Consider the following 22,620-nt stretch of genomic DNA (forward strand, 5'->3'; position numbering starts at 1 on the left):
ATGAAGTGCTTCGAACGGCTAGTCATGCACCATATCAAGTCTGCCCTCCCCCCCTCCCTGGACCCATTCCAGTTTGCATATCGGTCCAAACCGTCGACCGATGATGCCATCTCAACTACCCTCCCACTCAGCACTCACACATCTAGAGAAAAAAGACTCATACGTCAGAATGCTGTTCATAGACTTCAGTTCAGCATTCAACACAATCATCCCTCAACAGCTCATTCACAAACTGGTCGAGCTGGGGCTCAACACTTCGCTGTGCAACTGGCTGTTGGACTTTCTGACTGGAAGACCTCAGGCAGTACGTGTCGGCAGCAACACATCCAGCACCATCACACTGAACACTGGGGGCCCCCAAGGATGTGTGCTGAGCCCCCTCCTCTTCACTCTGCTGACCCACGACTGCACACCGTCACACAACTCCAACCTCTTTATTAAGTTTGCGGATGACACGACTGTGGTGGGTCTCATTAGCAACAGAGATGAGACAAACTACAGGAGCGAGGTGAGCCGCCTGGCCGGGTGGTGCAGTGACAACAATCTCTCTCTGAACGTGGAGAAGACGAAGGAGATTGTTGTTGACTTCAGGAGAGCGCACACTCAGCATGTTCCTCTGACCATCAACGGTGCGACTGTGGAGAGAGTGTGAGCAGCACCAAGTTCCTGGTGTCCACATCACAGAGGACCTCTCCTGGACCGACAACACTGCAGCACTGGCAAGAAATCACAACAGCGTCTCTACTTCCTCCGCAAACTGAGGAGAGCCAGAGCCCCACCCCCCATCATGTACACCTTCTACAGAGGCACCATCGAGAGCATTCTGACCAGCTGCATCACTGTGTGGTATGGCGCCTGCAACGTGTCCTGCCGGAAGACTCTGCAACGCATAGTGAGAGCAGCTGAGAAGATCATTGGTGTCTCTCTCCCCTCCCTCCAGGACATTTATGGAACCCGTCTCACTCGAAAAGCCCTCTGCATTGCAGGTGATCCCACTCACCCGTTCACACAGCTTCTTCAGTCTGCTGCCATCAGGGAGGAGACTGCGGAGTCTCCAGGCCAGGACCAGCAGACTGAAGGACAGCTTCATCCATCAGGCTGTCAGGAAGCTGAACTCGCTCCCGTACTTGCCCCCCCGTCCCTCTTCTGCCTCAGGCACCACTGAACTATGAACCACCCCCCCCCCCCCAGGTCCCACATCCCCAGGTCCTTCCACCCCCCCCTCCCTCTAACATACGATGTCATGAACCAGTCACTTTGTGCAGCAGTGGTCTGCTCACTACCTCATTCACTCATTCACCATGGACATCATCATCTACCACCTCATCAGTCAGTTTAATAATATAACTGCTCTTGAGCCCTTTGTCACTTTGTCACTTTTAATCAGACTGAATAAGCTATATTTTTTTTTTTTTTTTTTTTTTTTTTTTTTTATGCACTAAAAATATTTTTATCTGCACTGTTTGTTCACTGGTTTGCACTCTATCTGCCATGTGCCTTGCGCTGCTTTTATTTAACCTTATTTTTATTTTATTTTTTTGTATTATGTCTTTTTTTTACATTCCCTTATTGTATAGTTTTTATCTTATATTTTTATATTTGATCTAGATTTTTAGGCTCTACTGTTCGTGTTATCTGTATGCACCGGGGGTCTGAGAGTAACGCAATTTTGATTCTCTGTATGTATGTACTGTACATGTGGAAGAATTGACAATAAAGCAGACTTGACTTGACTTGACTTGATAAGGATTTTCAAGGCAGTTGCACTACGGTATAAGAATAACACTCATAGCAAAGGACCTAAAGTACATCAAACACTGTTCGAATCTGGATCTTCAATATACGCAATACATTGCTGATTGCCGCGTACATTCACATGTGACAGCACTATGGTAAATCCCATTAAGACATTTGTGTGATTTTTCCAGTTGATCTGATACTGATTCCTAAATGTTGGATTGAATACAACTTCATGCTCCTTATGTATTTTCATACTGTATCCCATTTATGTGATTATTTGTGGATTGTTTTGGCCTTTCACAGTTTAGCGCAAATGTTTCACAAGATCTCAGGTAAGTGATCTGTAGCCTGTTTGCTTTAGATTTACACTGCCTTTCACGTTGATAGTTTAAATATCCCATCATGGATTTAATCAGCCCAACCTTTCTTCTTAAGGATGTTAAGTGCATTCAAACCCAGCTTAACTGGCCACTTAATGAGTCAATTTTAAGGGAGACAGGTGAATGCTATGTCTAATTTGACTGGCACACACAACTGGCAAAGCTGTGTCTAGTGAATTGCTTTCTTGGTGCCTTTTTGTTTCAACCCACATGGCTAAAATAAAGACGTCCTCACAAGTCAAGTGAGAAGCATCACATAACTGAAGTGTAGTCAAAACGGCGCATTCAGATGAATAATTTTCAAGGCCTTCTTACGAGGAAAGGTACATTTCACAATATCCTAAAAGATGACAGTAAGAATTTTAAAATGAACTGAAATTACATAGAAATAGCAAAAGAAACAGCTCCAACTTTTAAGACTTGCCATGTGTAAGATGGTGTTTTCTTGCTGATTTTTCTTTCAAAGACGTTTCATGCAACAACAATTTCTTTGAACAATGAAACACACATATTTGTTATATGTCCAGTTAAAAAAGAAGCTTGTTTTACATAGTTTTAAATATACTTCTTTTCCAGGGCAGGCACCGTACGCACAAACCAGGTACAGAGGCATGCCACAAACTTGCATTGCTTTTGCATTCTACTATTGGCAGCTGTGATGTCATTGAAGCAGCAAGCTGGTGGGTAGTCCTATTGTTTGGTTGGCCCCGCCCATCTCACATTCTAAGCCATGCCCACAACTCTCCGCACTGCTACTGTGACATCACAGAGGGAGGGAAGTATGGGGAGAGTACAAGCTAGAATGGGAAAAGGGCAGCGCAACAAGACTCTGTGGCTCATGCAGAGATGGGGGTGGGGTTGAGAGGTTGGGGACGTAAGGGAGGGAGAGGTCTGGCCCAGGGTTGCAGTCAGATATTCGAATGGGGGTGGGGTTAAAGTCGAGGAAAACTGACAATGTTTTTTTTTGTTCTTTTTTTCTTTTTTTTTTTTTTTTGCACTACATGTTACTTCTATGTATTTTAAATCACATTTAGTTTCTTAACTTTATACAACATTGTGTCACAGATGAGGCTCATTGTGGTTTGTATCTCTCCCTGTGCTGGTACTGTGATAGGAGGATAGAGACAGAGAGAGATTATGGGTATGTCATATATATGTATTCAAACATTTCACATATACATATTGAATAGTTGCAGAATATAAAGCCGTATATATTGTTTACTTATACAGTCCCTTTTTTGTAATATTTATCCAATTTCAGATTTGTGCTCAGTTTAATTTAGGTTTTATCAGTTATCTTGCTGTTTTTATGCCACCCAAGTTGAATTTGAATACACTTGGAGTCTGATTGCATTTGATTTTGCTTTGTTTGTATTTTAGATATTGCATACGAGGAGCAATATCAGACTGGGAAGCATAACCACAATTCAGCCATTTTTGTAGTAAGTATTTTTCCCTAAACCCGAATTGTGAAATTACCCACAAAGTGTACAAAAGTTTAATCAAGTCATTATTAAAGCTTCATCAAATAGGTACACAAATAGATATGTGCTAAAATCGGATAAATGACAGCTGTGTGCTACAGATTATCACAGTATATGAAATGTGTGTACTTTTAGGATCAAATTTCAAGTGAATTTTTTTCTAGATTTCAGAAAAGTGACTTTTTGTAGCAGTTATATCTGTAAACGCGAGTTTCACTGACTGTTACTTTTATGTCAGCCACATAAAAGTGTAAAGAAACAACTTTTTCTTTATCATTCTCTTTAACATGATGAACATTCATGTTTTTCTAGTAATTTCTGACCTTTCCTAATGTTGATAATTTGGCTCAGCACTAGGAACATGCTTAACAAAACAAATAAAGATTATATTGCCAAGTTGTTATCGTAAACTATTAAACGGGGGGTGCTTAGGGATATAAATCAATGGGTTCATAATATTCCACATTTCTAGATCTTTTTGTTCATTGGTTAGACACAGTTAAAAAGTCTGTCCTTTGGACTAAGAATTACAATTAGTTGGACTGTTTGACTCCACCAGACTGCTGCTGTTGCAAGTTTCAAACGTACTTCCTCATGAGGAAGATGGCATCTGAAAAGGTGGATCAAACCTTACTACCTCCTTCCCTCCAGTTCCGATGTCCACTGGATCATGAACTTTGTTTATAGTGGTCTGAGTTATGTGGATCGGCCTATAGAATGGTTTGGGAAAAGGTCAGAGGCAGCTGCCTTGATTCGTGTGTTTCAAGGGAGAATCTGTCACTGCAAACAAATTTACGTTTATATCCAATTAAGATTTGTTCATGGCGTTTCAGGGCAAGATGACCATGAAAAGAAAGTGTAAGAGCAGAACCATCCAGTGTGGTCAAAGGAATGAAACCCCCTCAAAAACAATGAGCATGAAAATAAGTATAAAAATTAAAATCAATAAAAATAAAGGTTGTAGGAACAGATATGACTTTTAAAAAAAAAAGCCCAAAACATAAATAAATAGGTAGAAGAAGAGGACCGGGTCAGTGGGTGGTTCAGGGTCATTGCCGGCATCGTCGTTTATATTCTATCTTCTGCGCTCATGTTAACTGTCTGTCTCTCACTCTTCATGAAGCTGCAATCGGTACCGGCTGTAGCGAATCTGGAAGAAGAGCCTCTCCAGCGGCGAACGGGTCATCCCAGGCAGCGTGTAGTCCTCAGTGTCTCCCACTCGCCGGAAACCCAAAGACTCGTACAGCTTGTGCGCGGCCATCTTGACTGCAGTTGTTCCCAGAACCACGGCCGAGTAGTTGTTTAACATGGCAAATTCTAGAACACGTCGACCCAGAGCCTTGGCGATGCCTTTTCCACGGAAGTGAGAATCCACTGACATGCGACGGAGTTCCACGGTGTTGTCGTCTTCTCGGCCTTGCGCTGCCACGATGCCCACAACCTGGCCTTGCAGAACTGCCACCCAGAAACAAGAGCCTGTGGGAAATTAAAACAAAGAGATTATCAGTTTTGTCTTTAGAGTAAACCTTCGCCAACTATTTTTAAAAGTTATAATTTAAAGTGAAAGAGCATGCTTATTTCCATCTGAAACTAATATTCATCGTAGAATGGGCTGCTTTTCAACACCTCTCATCGTTAGAACATCAAGCCAATCAAATCATTCAGTTCTAGACTAACTGAAATCCATTTATCTTACATTATATAAAACATTAATTCAATAAGATAGCCGATTAGAGGTTATTCAAGCTACCATGCTAAAAGCCAATAAATGTGCTGCAGTGAAATAGTAAAGCAGAGTTGAACTCTTTTCAAGTTTGTATTGTATGTATTCATTTAACACACCTTTCTCATGCGTTCAACATTATACATTTTTCAAACCCTGAAAATAAAGTTATGTTCACCTGGAGATATATAACGATGTGCATTAGTGTGAGTGCAACTTACAAACAGATTGTGTTCTGAAATATGAAACCATATTTAAGTTTAACTGTGTAGCAGACTTTATTTATGAATCATGCCAGTCAAATTCAATTCCAATTTCCCAAATGTGCTATTAATAGAATACAACACATAGAAGACATATTTGTGATTAGCTCATTGTTATCTTTATCTCGTAATGTGCAATGGAAAGGCTGTCGAAATCATTTGTTTACAACATTTTGTTATTGGAAGAGTCATAAAATATGTGCACCATCAAAGGGATTGAAATATATTGGTGAATCCCATGATTGACGTAATTAAAACCTGTTTTTACACGCTCGAATGCTGATTACATCACCGCTGATGACTTGCCTTAATAATTCTCAGAATTCCATGACTTGGGGGAATTTGGGAAGTATTTTTGGAATTACCGGATTAAGTGCACATTTTTCTCGTCTTGTATGTCAACTGTCATCTGTAGGTCAGATCAGGACCAGAGCAGATTGTTTTTTTCTAAACTTATACATTGTCTTTCTCTTTTTCAGCAAGGGGCAGAACTGTCGCATCGGTGCCACAGAAGCTCCAAAGAATACAAAGACGGAACTGAGCTTGGGTTTCTCCAAGAAAAAAAACAAGTATATGGCCAGGCAAAGGTATGTCAGAATGGATGCGTTTTAAATGACTTGATGTAATCTTCCATCATGCATATTGTTTTTTGTTAAGAATCATCTTTTTAAGTCTATTAACTTTTCTGACACACTCTTTTCTATCTCTCAAGATTAAATCCTCCCTGTTCAACACATTATTAAACATCTAGTCAACGATATTTTCTAAAATCAGGAAACTCTCTCTTTATTCTGCAAGTAGAAGCACAACATAAAATATACAGTATCAAATTCTGCATAAGTGTAATATTTATGTAAAAGGAGTTGCAGTCTTTCTATGTAAAGTAGTACTAAGTTGTAGTTGTAAGTTGTATGATTGTAGTACTAAGAATATCACTATGCTATGTTTCGACATATTGTTGCCATGACTGCATTAGCTTCAGGGCTGAGGAGCACTATTAATCACCGTGTGACTGAACGTCTTGCTGTAAACTCGTTAGTTTTACTTCACACACACACACACACACACACATACTTGCACAACCCCCTCCCCAGCTGTCTAATAAATGCTTCTCTTGTATTATGTGCAAGGCAGCTAAAATGGAGAAAAATAACAGCCAATAATATTGAACAACATTTTATGATCCAATCAAATCCAGATGGATACAATTAAAGTCCAATCTCACATTATTTCCTGCTGAATATGCAGTTTCACATCACATTAAGGAAATTAAATGTTTCACAAATACCATTTAATGTTGTCATTAATGGCTTGTAGGTAGCATAACAAATCTGTCTGTGTATTTTCACATATTAAAGTGATATCTTCCTGCTTTATATTATGGGGTGTTTGTTATCTTCCAAGTGTCTGGAAGAAATCCTGTCCCTGCAACTCCAAATAGGTGTTTAGTGCATTAAAGAAACATCTAGCTCACCCTGGCAGATAACCCATATATTCTACCAATCCCTCTTCAGATGCAGGATTCCACATTAGCATAGCAAGAGAGAAAATCCCTTGGGAGAATGCTTTGTCTGCATGCTGCCACTAAACAAAACTACCATACATACTCACAGCGGGGCTTTGATTCACACCTTCCCCCATTTCCTGACCCCAGACTTCAATTCTCTCTTTCATTTGATGCAGGACTTAATAAAAAGCCTGTACGCAGAGAAACTGTCTGCACCATAGATTTACAACTATTTTTATATAAAGGAATACTTTCATTCAATAAAGATGCATTACATTTATAAACATGAAAATGTAAAGACATTTATAATGTTTAAAACCATTAATATTTCAAAATTGTTCTTTTGAATAGTAATATTGTGAAATGTTATTACAATTTTAATTTTTTTTATTTATTTAAGCATGATGTCATCAGTTCTGTTTTTTTATAGTTATGGCATGGTTGGATTTTCAGCAGCCATTACTCCAGTCTTCAGTGTCACATCATCCTTCAGAAATCATTCTAATATGCTGATTTAGTGCTCAAGAAACATTTATTATTATTATCAAATTTGAAAATGGTAATTGTTTTTAGGATTCTTTAATGAACAAAGTTAATAAGAACAGCATTTATTCTGTAGACATTTTCTGTAACAAGTCTTTACTGTCACAATTAAGTATTTAATTAAGTATTAATTCTTTTTTTTTTTTTTTATACAGACCCTTTGAACTTTATGGGAGTGTATCATTTTATGTCACTCTTATGTCATTCTCCAGGGCATGCAAAATAGTCTTCTAAAGCCAATGCACTCAGCACCATCAGACACACACTAAGGCTAACAACAGATGCCAGTTATCTTTTGTCTGGTCTTGGAATGTCTGAGTGAGTGACGCTGGTGGTTTGCATCTCTCAGTGCAATGTGAATTGGCCATTATGACTAACCTGTTTTACAGACCATCATATATTGTTTTTTTTATCTCCATGTGTTATATATTTCTAATAGTGTCCAGTGACAGAGCAAATCTGCTTGACTCATTCTGAGTCAGTAATGTGCAGAAACAGATAGCATACCCAGGTCGAGATCTAATATATACATGCACACTAGGGGTGTAAAAGAGACCCTTTTAAACTTCTAGCAAAGAATTGGAGAGAGCATTCTGGCCAGCAGCATCTGGCTGTTTGGTATGGCAGCTGTTCTGAATTTGACTGTGAAGTGCTACAGCAGAGTTTATCATGGGCAATAAATGTCTGTCCCTACGCTAACGCTGTCTGAGGAAAGCTCATAGACTAATAAAAGATTTCAGCCATCCAGCATTCAATCTGCACATGCTACTACCATCTGACAGACAATTCTAGAACACCAATCATAGACGACTAAGTTAAAGAATACTTTGTACCTGCAAATCATCAGGGTACTGATGAGCCCCTAGCGAACCCCCATTATTTTGTCTCTTTCCAAGTGTACTTTTAATAATATCTGCAGTATTTATTAGTATGTTTACTACCGTATCACAATCACATACACAGTTTGTCTGTTTACTGTACTGCATCTACTGCTAATTTATCCTCATCAAAAAAGTATTTGCTCAATTTATCACTAAATTCTATGTTTGTTCTCTTTGTGCTTAAAATTTAGTTACAAGAGGATTTTTTTATTATTATTATTATTTGGGGATACATTAAGGATTATAGCTGTAATTCTGAGTTTGCCTCAATACAATTTTTCCTGTCTTCAATCAATAGGGCCACGTGACTCCAAACAGTTATCCTCAAGAGCAGAACCGAGAGAGAAAGACTTTCTGCATATTTCATGAGTCTTCCGCATTAAAGCTACACATCAGCTATTCAACCCCTCTTGGACTCCTAAAGTGCAGTATTTAACCTCAATGTCACAGAGTATTTGTTCTGGTGAGATAAATGTTTGATTGGGGAAGCTAATGCATTGTGGGGTGTCTATACATTGAACTATTTTTTTCCCTCTTTTGAAGTAAAATATTGTTAATATTTCAGTAAATAAATATGTAGTTTATAGTGATTAGCATAAACATACTCACTATCAAGTGCCCAGGTGCTTTTTGGCATAGACATGTTTATACATCATACATTATATATTAATATATAGTGATTTTTTTATATATATATATATATTAGACGTCAGTGACTTCACCAATTCAATGAACTGCTTACACACACACCACAGAATCTCCAGACAAATATTAAGTGCATACAGTACCATTCAAAAGTTTGCCAGTAACATTTTTTAAAGAATTTTTTTTATTATTATTCAGCAAGTACACATTAGATTGATTAAAAGTGACAGTAAAGACTTTTATATTGTCACAAAAAACAATCTGTTTTATAAAAATTCTGTTCTTTTGAACTTTCTGTTCATCAAACAATCACATATTAGAATGATTTCTAAAGGAACCTTAAATTTATTTATTTATTTTGGACTGTATTTTTGATCAGATAAATGCAGCCTTGTTTTTTTTTTGTTGTTGTTGTTTTTTATATCTTACAGACCCAAACTTTTGAACAGTATGTGTGTCCAGGTTTGGCTATACTTATGAGGGCCATCTTTTCTTACAATGTCCTCACAAATGTAGCAAAACATGTTAAAAAAAAAACCTAGTTGTGAGGGTAATTTTTTGTGAATGTGTGTGTGCTTGAAATTACGCCTTACCTGTGGGTTTCATGTAATATGCCTCAATGTCAGCCATATCAGTGTGCAGAGCACAGTCCAGGTAGTTGAAAATGATTTTTCTGCTGTAGTAATAACGTGCACCCATTAGAATAAACGGTGTGCAGAAGGTCAGTGTGAAGGATTTGGTCATAACATAGCACATTACTATGGAGAAATGGAAAAAAATAAACGACACCTGTCAGAAAAGAGAATCAAATGTTTGATTTTTGGCAGAGAAGAGACAAACAGACATCAAATGTGCACACACTAGGAGTGTGCAGACACACCCTGAGCAGTGAGATGTAATGCAAAGTAATTACACTGTGTATCCTGTTTAAAAAGAAAAAGGCAGTAACTTTATACATTTGTATGGCATGGAAATGTAATGGGCAATGGAGGGCGCTATAACAGGGCTGTAATTAAACCCAAACAAATCTGAGTATGCGTGTGTCGAGGATGTTGACACAAGACGGCGCGCTTGAGTACAACTGTCTCGCTGCAACACTGTGCATGTTTCACGACATGCATTATCCACACACTCCACTGCAACACGATGCGCACTGTTTACTGTCAACACAGACTTGCTGTCAACTCCAACCTACTATAAAATGCGCTCACAAGGTCTGCGCTATTCAAAAATGAGGCCTTATGATTCATTTATCTGAGAAACCATTGTCGCACTATGTGTACAGTGATGCAGCGTACTCTCTACGCGTGTAGTATGTAAGTTTATGGACACTGTTAAAACACCTCATTCTTTTCAGCAGTGTGGCATAAGTACATTTTCAATGTAGCGCACAAAAAGGTTGCTGTCTAGCCAGATCGCCACTGTGCTCGGTTACACCGCCTGTAGTTGAAAACCACTGAAAATGATTAGTAAACATTAAAAGGAAATAAATCATTACGTTATTAATTCCCTGTAAATAAAACGTCATGTACATCTCAACAGGCAACACACAACTTCGTGCACTAACAGGAGGCGTATGTGGGGAGCGCAGTGCTCTTGCGCGGGATTCATTCATTCACCGGTCCCACATGCTCTGATCTGCTGCTGTTGCTGCTGCCTTTGTGACTCCTTTACTGATATTCACTGGGATTTTTTAAGATTACGTGCTCTGAAAACAAAAACAGGTTTGAGCAAAAAAATGTCTGAATTTATTGGGCTCGTCGTTTTAGTTCGATCCTTTCATTGTAACATAATTAACTTAGGCTATATATGAACTCAAAACAGCTCAGAGCTTATTTTCACACGTTGCAGTGAAACCCGTTACGCTCATCGTATACCCACAGTTTGATCACATACCTGTGAGAAAAGCATAGATAAACTGGGTTCTAGTTCGCTGTTTTAGCCCCCGAAATGCCGTATTGGGTATACGCTCCATGATTCCCTCGGTGAAGATCCGGCGCACCTCCTTTAGGTCTGAACGTTCAAACTCGCGAATAAAAACCTGGTCCCGTTTTTCCACCTTACTCTCGAGCGCACTGGGAGAAGGCGAAGAAGACGTCCACATTTGCGCGGAGGAAACTATAATTGAATCTTTTTTGGTCCCAGCTATGGCCTCGTGTTCGTCTGCAACGATTTTAGTCTCGCAAACCATTTTGGGAGACGAACAATGCATGCAACTGGCCAGAAATGAACTGAAATTGGGGAGAAAAAACAAAAGATGGATGATGGTCTTCTTTGTTATGGAAAGAAAAAAGACTGATGTACTACTGCAACCCTGAGCTACCTCACGACCGAGGCTTGCCGGTGCATCACAAGCGGTTTTTATAATGCGCCAAAGCCGCATTCAGATTCTGGGGTGTGGGTGTTCTCCTCATCTCTCTGATTGGATGCGGCGCTGTGCCACATGGCGGCAGTGGGAGGCAAAAGCACAAAAGACACACCGTAACGTTTTTTTTTTTTTTTTGAAACAAAGTATTTTTGCCCCCGTCTGTACACCGGCGAAATTCCTCACATGTTTGTGTTTTGGGAGGAGGGCGAACCCACGGCTTCGTTTGATGCGCGAGGTGTCGCCATGAACCCCGCGTGCGATTGCAGTATCAGCAACGTCATGATCGATGCTGCGCAACATCAGTCTGCGTGCATCCACGACACCCGGCCTGGCTGCACATTTTACAGTGCGTGTGCAAATATTCACGAGCTTCATCCACTGGCACCTTGCCAGCGTGCGCAGGACTGCCTGTTTTACGCGCGTGTGAGTGACACTTTTGCTGCGCTGCAATGTTACCCTTCGGTTTAAGTTCCTCCGGCGCACACCTCTTTCTTCCTGAGACCCCAGATCCCGATGGCCATGTACGCGAATTCTAAGCGATTATTGATATTTTGACGTTAAGTCGCTTATGAATATGAGCAGTCGTGGTTGTTTTGCGCTTATGTACGGAGTAATGTGTAGTGCGCAGAAACACGATAAAGTATGTCTGTCCAAAGTCCAATACTGTTTCTTCCTTTTGTATTTCTCAAAGGTTTATGCACACGAGAGAGACATGTATCAGATGTTTAGGTGGCCACTAATATACTTATGTGACACTTTTTATTTATTTATTTATTTAATATTTATTATTTTATTTTTTTTGTAAAAGTGTACCGTTCTAAAATTTTTGGACACGAAAGTAGGTAGTCTTGTTTCATGTATAACACGTTTCTGGTACATTGAATCAGATACTGAAATCAAGATCCTCCGTTTTTAAAAGAATTATGAGGGCAATACCTACGAGATGTGAGATAAGAAACCCTTTCTTTGGATTCCCACATGAACTGCTTGATTTATCTTTTATCCGTTTATATATATGTTAAGAATAAACACAATTACTCCTGCTTACATGCCACATGTCCAGGTTACGTCAGTGTCTAGTTTTAAACGCCTTGGGTGTAGGCTACTCCAGAGTGACTGATGTCCTAAAGAATCGCCTCGATTTGAATAAGGTCGCAGTCCAGGCGTATTGTACAGAACTAGTTTAGACTGGATCGCCTCCCGCCCTTACACTTCCAGCCCCTCCCCCTCCCAGACGAGAAGAGTCATCTTTTTTCTTAATGTTTGAGCAATTATACCTTACATGCGCTATAATGCGAAATCGACGTCCCTCAACAATTAAAAAGAAGGGAAGCGCGGGTTTTATAGATCTAGAGAAGATGCGGTCTTTTCTCAGCATCAGCATCAGCGTGCACGCGGCTGGTCTGGAGGTGCCAGCGGGCATGCGCGCGTTATGCAGCGCAGACAGTAACTAGTGAGTCGCTCCAGCAGTGATCAGTACTCTCTCCCAATCCCTTCATTTTTAGAAGTTACTGTAAAGATGATGGCAGATTGAAAATGTACACTGTAAAAAAAAATTTTCTAGAAAATGTATTGTCATTTTTCTGCCAGGATATTAATTAAAACTAGTTTTCTGCCAGAATATTAATTAATCTGATAAATGCTTTTTTTTTTTTTTTTTTTTTTTTTTTTTACAGTGCATTGTTGTATTTTTATTTTTTTTTTAAGTATGGGTATAAGATTTGTCTGAGGGAATGTTCGCACAGAGGAAATCTATGTTTGTGTCTGTCAGCTCCTTCTGAACTTGAACAAAACTGGTCTTAATATCTTATCATTCTGACAATTCTGTCATCATTTACTGACCCTGTACTGCAAATCTGAGTTTCCTTCCTCTGCTGAACAGAAAAGATATTTTGAAGAATGTTGGTAACCAAATAGTTGGCGGTAGCAATTAACTTCCATGGTATGGGAGAAAAAAAAAATCAACATTACCAATGCATGTGTGCGTTTTATGTAACAAAACACATTTTATATAATTACTTGAATTCATGAATTAACATTCAAGTGTCTTTCCTAAATTAATAGAAAATATCAAAGCTGAAAAATAATCTTAACTAATTAATCAGAACTCAGCAAATCTACTTCTAAAAAATTATTTAAGTTCCTTTTGAATCAGAGTATATTAAGACACTTGACTCTCCTTCCATTGTCCTTATAGTGTAACTTGACCTTTGACCTCAGCCGTCCAGAAGGAAGGGGTGACCCCTAATGTCAGATGTCACAAAATCTGCCTATTATGGGCTCCATTTCGTAGTAACCCCTCGACCTTTCAGGTTTTCAGAAATCGTGATCACTTATTACTAGCATGTGTGTGGCAAGGTTGTAGACTGCTTGTTTTGTGTGTGTGCGTGTGTATAATTTAGTATAATAAATCTTCCTCTGTCACTAATATAGTACCTGCTCAGGGTGCGACTTTAAACACTGGGAATATAAGATCCTAAGAGACTCACTAAACTGTATCTCAGATAATATGTGCTCATAAGCTCATATGAAACTCAACGGACTGAGCTGAGGTCAGTTCTTTTTAAGATCAGTCAAAGTATTAGAGGCAATTCACTATTATTACACCTGCATAAAAAAAAAAATATATATATATATATATATATATATATATATATATATATATATATATATATATATATATATATATATATATATATATATATATTAAATATGTTTCACTGTTTGTTAACCTTATTATTTTTAATTAATTGATTTATTGCACGTGTGAATATGAGTTTAAATGGCACAAATATTAGAGCGGTATCCTCATGCATGAGCGAATAATCTATTGCCGCTTTGTTTGCAGTGATTGTTATAATGACTGATGGCCAGGGCCCCCCGTGAATGGAAGTGTGTGTGTGCGATTGTTAGTTTGTGATCCAGGATTGGCAAGGGTTGTGCTGGTGGATCAGTGGGTCTATGAGTAACACTGCTTAATTTTCTACTGGGTGCAGAATTAGCATTGCTCAACATGACTCGTTTCTGCAAAAATGAGTCATGAGTCAATGGTAGCTCCACTTAGTGTGCCATTCTGTCTTTCAAGTAAGAAATGAGGATTGTGTTTCATACTGTGTATACTGTGGGATATTAGCACATGAGATAGATCACAAAATAGCTTCAAGGGTCTTCATAACCTTGATCTCGATAGACACCTCAAAAGGCACAAGAAGGTTATCTGGAGTTGAGGTTGTTTTGACAATAATGGCTGTCTTCACATTTTTCATCACTTTCCATAGGTCAATATTTACATATACCTAGCACTGCTGAAAGTCAGAAATATATATCTCATTCTTACTTTCTGGGGTCAGTATTGTTCGCTTATTAATCACCAGGGATGCATTTATTTAATAAAAAATACAGTAAAAGCACTAATATTGTGAATTTTTATTACAATAAAATTTCTATAATAAAATTTTAAAATGTAATTATTTCCTGTAATGGCAAAGCTGAATTTTCAGCATCATTACTCCAGTCTTCAGTGTCACATGATCCTTCAGAAATCATTCTAATAGGCTGATTGGTGCTCAATAAATATTTCTTAAAAAAAACAGCTGTGGTTCCTAATTAAAACTGATACATGATTGTTTTGCTTAGTAGAAAGCTTAAAAGAGCAGCATTTATTTAAAATATAAATCTTTTGTAACATTCTAAATGTCTTGGCTGTCACTTTTGATCAGTTAATGTGGCCTTTCTGAATTAATTAAAAGTCTTACCGCAATTTTTTTGATGGTGCTGTGTCTTTCTGAATTACACAACATAGTTTGTCATTTGTCAAGGTGTGTTTGATGTGACAGGGTAACCTATAAATACAACGTTTATACTGTTTTAAATGTCATTTCTCAAAGTGTTGACTACATGGAGAGAGAAAAGGCTTACAGAAATGAGTCTGTTTAGCTGTTTATTTCTAAAGAAAGTCACTGACAAACTACTCTGTTGTAACATTTCCAGTGCATTTATTTATTTATATTAAACAAAAGCTAAACAAAATAAAAATCTAAACAAAAACAGCATGTTTATGCCCTGTCAGTTAATTATTTCAATTATGAACACAGAAGTCAAATTCAATTATGAACACTAAATCCATTTCATATACTACTTTACGGTACCTTAGTTAACCAATTTAACATAACAGATCAGATCTGTTTAATGTGCAGACCTTTTTGCATTATACATTTATGTGTGTCTGAAATTGTTTTGCCTGATAATTTATTCATTAGACTATGTTGGACGTCATGTTTGTGCTGCTTTGCCTCCAATTGTGTTTAACAGGTAAAGAATGGAAGAAATGTAATCTGACTTGATTTTTTATCTTTCTCTTTAATTGCTTGTTTCTTGTCCTTTTGATCTCAATAGAAAAATCAGCCAATTTTCGAGTCAGACCAAACAAACTTGTCATGGCAACTACAAAGTACATTTTTCAGTAGTTTTTTTCTACAGACTTTCCTTTTCTGCATAAAAGAGATTATTTCTTTCTTTAATCATCTATTTCTGTTATTTAAAAAATGTACAAGACATAGTATATTCATAATTATATGCATATATTATGATACTACATGAATTTATATTCATTAGCTAATATGTGATTAGTGTAAGATGTATAGAAGTACAGCAGAATAGAAAGGGACTAATACAGATGGGAATAATATTCCTCACAGAGCTTTACTAGTAACTCATAAAAACAGAGTAAGAGGAAGTGGCAGAATGAGGGGGAGAACTGGCAGGAAACCAACATGTGTTAATAAGTTGAATGTGATGCTGTGTCCTCTGATCTATCAACTGAACACACACCACTGTGAATGGTGTTCACCCAGAGCCACATGGGTCAGGTGAGGTCCTTCCCCCAAGCTGAACCAATGTTGAACCTTCTTGTGTCGCTTGCTGTAAATATCATATTTTATTCTCAGGGACTTTATGAGGTTAGGAAAATAGAAAAGAAAAGAGACATGGACATATTAGGTGTTTGTATGCATCCAGCAATGCTAGTAGTCTTAATTGTTGATTAATCCAATCCAACAAAATTTAGGGGTCAAGAGAAAGTGCAAGAAAAATTCAGTCAGTGACAGTTTGGGTGTTTTCCATTTAATCATTTAGCAGGTACTTTTATTAAAAGGATCTTAAAATGATCACATGAGCACAAGCAGTTTATCATTCAGGAATCAACAAAAAGCGGCAGTGCAATAATGCATTTCAAAGAAATCAGAGTAATCTAGAGATGAATTACAACAATCTAAAAGTGGAGAAAGATTGTACACGCTGAAATTGTCATCAGAGAGCAAAGTGGTCATAACTAATGAATAGATAATTGCCTTGTTTTAAAGCAGAGGTTTTCAAACTGAAGGCATAAAATAAAAGTTCAGAGAAAAATAATGTAGAAATATAATAATCATAAAATATGTATATATTTTTAAATTGTGCTCACTAAAATAAAGACAGTCACACAGGTTAGCGTTTTTGAGTATATGAATTCACACTGTCTGTCTGTGTTTTTGTTCCAGGATTTCTGATTCTAAAAATAATCCCATCTGCATGTGGGTCTGTCCCAGGATGCCCACCATCCGCACACTGTGTCCGTTTTCCTCTGGGACTCATGCCTAGTGCCAGGGGCATCAACCACCCAGACACTACTGTCAGCATCGGGACACAGGGTCAGAGAGAGAGTGCTAGAGACTGAGAGGGAGGGCATGACCATCCTGGAGGAGACAGACAGGTCTGGGAGGGAGGCTTGAGGTTTGTTCTCATTGGAAAAAAAAAACAGACAGCAACTCTGCTTGTATTTTTTCAAAATCAGCAGGGGTTGTGGAGGTGTCAGCAGATGCATAATGCAACAGGGCGTCCCCTCATAGCAGATCGTCAATTAAGTACCATACACACGTTTACAATGTGTGTAATGGGGAAGTCTTTTTTCTTCACACTTAATGCACAATCCATCGTTTCCTCTGCAGACCCCCTGCTCAGAAACTCTTTACACCAGAATAGTGTAGTGTCATTCTCGCTCTTCTCTCTTTCTTGCCTGGAATGGGGTAAAGTGAATATTTCATTATCCGAATTGGCCATGTTCTGACCTATTCATAGTTCGGCCTCCTAATGAGTAATTCATTTGAGGGTTCTGCAAAAATATGTATGCATAATTAAGGGATTATCATCTTTAAGTATTCATGAGCCTCTCACTACACTGGTAAAAATGCCCTGCAAGGCCTCTGTGGCTGGTTTAAGATCAGTATTGGCATTTATTTTCTTTTTTGGATGCGTATTTCTAACTCAAACTGTTTGTATAGGACTCCAAAATCATCTTAATTAGCAGTAGTTGATTGTATTGCTTATTTGCTGGACATTAGGAGTGAAGCTAAAGTTTGATTATAACTGGCCTCAGTTTCTGTCTTCTTTACTCTGAGCTCATCTGTCATTAAAGTGGAAACATAGGTTTATTTTGACCTGATTGATCAATAATCAATCTTCTTGCTTCCTAAACTAGTTTAATAAACATGAAGTTGTATATTATGAATATTATTGGATCTTTGATTAACTTGGTTTAGTTCCTCTTTTTTAAGAGTGTTTGATCACACATTAGAATCAGTGTTAATTTATTGTTATTAAATTTAAAAAACTTATTAAACTTAATTTATATTCAAATGTGATAAACATGTCTTTCCAAGAGCATATATTTTTTTTACTTTGATTGAAACATGCAATGATTTATTGCAAGTGACTATGCTAGTGCTCTGCTTTGTTTTTGTACACTTTTTCTTGTGAGAGAGCAACTGTTTTCTGCGCCTCAATGTCTTTTACCCTCCTTTAATGAAGAGTGTGCCATCATCAAATAAAGTGCTTTTTCTCTCTCTCTATTTTGCACCACTGTCAATAGTTTGGATGGCTTTACATTGCTGTTTTACACTATAACCGCGGGGGAAGTTCCACATTTACTTTTATATTTATGCATTTAGCAGATGCTTTTATCCAAAGCGACTTACAGTGCATTCAGGCTATACAACCAGTATGTGTGTTCCCTGGGAATTGAACCCATGACCTTTTGCGCTGCTAACGCAATGTGCTACCACTGCTTGGGTAACACTTTCTATGAAGCCTATATTTATAATACATTATAAGGGTATTCTTAAGGCATTATAATGAATGCATAATGAATTATAAAAATAAAAATAACTTTTTTTTATATGTTATATCATATGAATATTCATAAGAACAGTTTTAATGTATTATAATATTTACTTATTTGTGGTTAAAATTTACAAGTAACCACAAGTTACACTTAGGGGTGGAACTGTTCAGCTTACTCATGGTAGCTTACTCACGGTTCGGTTTGTATCACGGTTTAGAGTCACGGTTTCGGTATGGTTTGGTATGTGCTATGTTTAGAGAAAAACTATACTGTCAAATAAAAATAAAGAAAATAAGAATAATCTATCTAACTACAAGCAAAAGCACAAATAAATAAAGTTAAATGAAATAAGTAAAGTTACAAATAAAATAGTGATTTTCAGTTGTTGTTTTTTTTGTTGTTGTTTTGTTTTTTTAGGTAGGTCTAACATTAGTTTTTAGGTACAGAAACTGAATAAAGTAAAGAAATGTAAAACAGCATCGCATATTTGATTGTATAAATTAAATATGAATCTTTATTAAAGTTACAAAAGCTATTCAATCAAGAGCATTGAGTGATTTCTTTGTTGTTGCTGTTTGATTAATATTAAGAAAGTGCTGTCACTTCAAGAGAATGCACTGATCCAGTGCGTTCAGCCGGCTATGTCTGCTATAGGATACTTACCAAGACGGGCATTTTGACATTATTTTTGTGTGAATTTGTCCATTTAAACACAATACTTCAGAGAGAGCTTAATATTTGCGTGCTTCGGATGAGCGCACGCACAAATCTTCTCACTGGGCGCGCGAGCTCGCGTCCTCTGGCTCTTAAATGTTTAAACTGGCAAAGCTTACATGAGTTTAGTTTAAACAGATATCATCGTGCTGCTCAGGTCTTACCTGTGCTCGCACGCTATCAGCACCCGGGTGATGACGGAATGACTGCTCATATTCCAGCATATGGCATTCGCATTGAAAAAGAGAGAATGGTTTGTCCATTTTTTTTGTTTTTGTTTTTTTGTTTTTTTCATTGCTGTTGTTGAAATGTATTGGGAAACCAGAATGCGCATCCATCAACAGAAACATACATTAGCCAAACCATGTTTGTTTTACGTGTCTTTTATAGCAAACCATTTTACAGATGCGTTGTCAGATTTAAAGGGGTCATATGATGTTGCTAAAAAGAACATTATTTTGTGTATTTGGTGTAATGAAATGTGTTTATGCGGTTTAAGGTTTAAAAAACACATTATTTTCCAAATACTCTACATTATTGTTTCTCCTCTATGCCCCGCCTTCTGAAACGCGTTGTTTTTTTACAAAGCTCATCAGGCTGAAAAGCGAGGTGTGCTGTGATTGGCTAGCTATCCAGTGCGTTGTGATTGGCTGAATGACTATGGTGCCCCATAGTTGTGTCCAATGTTTCTAAATTTTTCATGTACAGTCATGGCCAAAAGTTTTGAGACTTACATAAATATTGGAAATTGGAAAAGTTGCTGCTTAAGTTTTTATAATAGCAATTTGCATATACTCCAGAATGTTATGAAGAGTGATCAGATGAATTGCATAGTCCTTCTTTGCCATGAAAATTAACTTAATCCCAAAAAAACCTTTCCACTGCATTTCATTGCTGTCATTAAAGGACCTGCTGAGATCATTTCAGTAATCATCTTGTTAACTCAGGTGAGAATGTTGACGAGCACAAGGCTGGAGATCATTATGTCAGGCTGGTTGGGTTAGAATGGCAGACTTGACATGTTAAAAGGAGGGTGATGCTTGAAATCATTGTTCTTCCATTGTTAACCATGGTGACCTGCAAAGAAACGCGTGCAGCCATCATTGCGTTGCATAAAAATGGCTTCACATGAGGTTGCTTCTCATCCAAGGGAGTGGGCTCACTCACAATTCTGCCCAAAAACACAGCCATGAATAAAGAATGGTACCAAAACACCCTACAACAGCAACTTCTTCCAACAATCCAACAACAGTTTGGTGAAGAACAATGCATTTTCCAGCACGATGGAGCACCGTGCCATAAGGCAAAAGTGATAACTAAGTGGCTCGGGGACCAGAATGTTGAAATTTTGGGTACATGGCCTGGAAACTCCCCAGATCTTAATCCCATTGAGAACTTGTGGTCAATCCTCAAGAGGCGGGTGGACAAACAAAAAACCCACTAATTCTGACAAACTCCAAGAAGTTATTATGAAAGAATGGGTTGCTATCAGTCAGGATTTGGCCCAGAAGTTGAGTGAGAGCATGCCCAGTCGAATTGCAGAGGTCCTGAAAAAGAAGGGCCAACACTGCAAATACTGACTCTTTGCATAAATGTCATGTAATTGTCGATAAAAGCCTTTGAAACGTATGAAGTGCTTGTAATTATATTTCAGTACATAACAGAAACAACTGAAACAAAGATCTAAAAGCAGTTTAGCAGCAAACTTTTTGAAAACTAATATTTATGTAATTCTCAAAACTTTTGGCCACGACTGTACATGTTAAATGGCTTTAAATACATATATCAAGAGCATGCTCACAGATGAGAACAAAACAGCTTTGGATGAAGTGGACTAGAGCCCTGCACGTGCCACAGATATAGGCCCTAGCCCTGACCTGTGGGATCCCTCAAGGCTCTACTCAAGCTCCCATGTTATTTTCCTTGTATATGCTTCCTCTCGGATCGATCTTTGAGAAGTATGGTATAAGTTATCATTGTTATGCAGATGACACTCAAATATCTCTTCCTTTGAAACATAAGAATGGATTAGACCTGTTGGCCACCTGTCTCTTGGATGTTAAAGCATGGATGTCCCTAAAGACTGAATGAGAGTAAAACAGATATTGTGGTGTTTACCCCTTCTGATACAAACACTGTATACCAAATCTAAATCTTGGTGTTCTGGCACCTTATGTACAGCTGTACATGAAAAACCTGGCTGTGTTGTTGAACAGTGCCTTAAAGCTTGATAGGCAAGTCAACCAATTTGTGAAGTCAAGCTTTTATCACTTGCGAACACTGGTAAAAATGAAGTAATTTCTTTCTTTTACTAATTTTGAAAGAGTAATCCATGCTTTTATCACCACGAGGCTTTTTTATTGTAACTCTCGTTATTTGGGGATCAGTCAGTCTTCCTTAAACCGCCTTCAGATGGTTAAAAATGCTACTGCCAGAGTCGTGACGGGAGCTCGAAAGCGTGAGCATATTACCTCTGTCCTTCAGTCGTTACATTGGTTACCTGTGCGCTATGGGATTCATTTTAAAGTGCTCTTATTGGTTTTTAAGTTTAGCAAAACGAAAAACGAAGTCGAGATCAATATGAAACTTGAGTCGTAGACCTTTTTAATGATGTAAGTTATAGTTTATGAAGTGAATTGCATTATTTTACATTTAAACTAGCAGTAACTCTCTGAATTAATGTAAACAAAGAACGCTTCTGTGCGCTGGCGTCCTTTCACAAGAGATTTTAAACAAACACTGTTAATACACATGCAGTTAACCAAATACAACAATACATATTTTAATGCTATAAAAGTGTGCACATTGAGAGAAATAAACAGCAGGTGTTCATGTTAACAACTTCTTTAACTTGAGCAAACGCTGCTAATACACATATACATTTGTTAATAAAGTTAATAAAATGAAAACATGCATGTTTTAATGCTAGTAAATAAAAGGAAACGATCCACTCGCAAACCTCTGCTCATGCCGGTGCCTGGATCAGTGAGCTGCGTCTCGGGCCGGTGACGTCACTTCCAGGTAGGCACTCCCCTGTCCCTTGACTCCACCCCCACGTCAAAACAGTGCCACAAAGTGAGACGCGCAGAAACGTGAAGCGCAAAGGGAAAACGGTAGGCTATTGCAAGCTCAAACTTGACTGAAACGCAAAATAAAAGCAGCGTTGCAAATAAATTAGTAGATATGGCCGTGGAAAATATGTATTGCAAAACAATG

At 38.0% G+C, this 22,620-nt stretch overlaps 1 protein-coding gene and 1 long non-coding RNA gene across 3 annotated transcripts; one reads left to right on the plus strand and one right to left on the minus strand.

The window, feature by feature from the left end:
• Positions 1–1,837: 1,837 nt before the first annotated feature.
• LOC122137947 (N-acetylaspartate synthetase-like) lies at positions 1,838–11,581 on the minus strand. 2 transcript variants are annotated; one of them, XM_042727368.1, is made up of 3 exons: positions 11,063–11,581; positions 9,760–9,924; positions 1,838–5,080 (listed from the first exon to the last, which is right to left on the minus strand). In XM_042727368.1, exons 1-3 carry the CDS (start codon positions 11,547–11,549, stop codon positions 4,713–4,715), a joined length of 1,020 nt encoding a protein of 339 aa, XP_042583302.1. In that variant the 5' UTR covers positions 11,550–11,581; the 3' UTR covers positions 1,838–4,712. The 2 variants fall into 2 exon arrangements, with proteins under 2 accessions (XP_042583302.1, XP_042583303.1); XM_042727369.1 differs by having other exon boundaries at positions 9,760–9,955; positions 11,063–11,200.
• LOC122137950 lies at positions 3,473–8,940 on the plus strand. Its single transcript, XR_006155162.1, has 3 exons — positions 3,473–3,562; positions 6,070–6,177; positions 8,820–8,940. It is a non-coding gene; the product is annotated as an uncharacterized LOC122137950 (long non-coding RNA).
• Positions 11,582–22,620: the final 11,039 nt, after the last annotated feature.

Source organism: Cyprinus carpio, chromosome B7 (assembly GCF_018340385.1).
Source record: "Cyprinus carpio isolate SPL01 chromosome B7, ASM1834038v1, whole genome shotgun sequence".
Taxonomy (NCBI): domain Eukaryota; kingdom Metazoa; phylum Chordata; class Actinopteri; order Cypriniformes; family Cyprinidae; genus Cyprinus; species Cyprinus carpio.

Bases quoted from the DNA above. Each gene is read 5' to 3' on its own strand.
- LOC122137947 (XM_042727368.1), bottom strand. From the start codon at position 11,549: ATGCGGCTTTGGCGCATTATAAAAACCGCTTGTGATGCACCGGCAAGC. The intron at 9,925-11,062 runs GTATGTGATCAA...ATTTCTCCATAG, and splicing joins TATCTATGCTTTTCTCACAG to TAATGTGCTATGTTATGACC. The intron at 5,081-9,759 runs GTAAGGCGTAAT...AATTTCCCACAG, and splicing joins ATATTACATGAAACCCACAG to GCTCTTGTTTCTGGGTGGCA.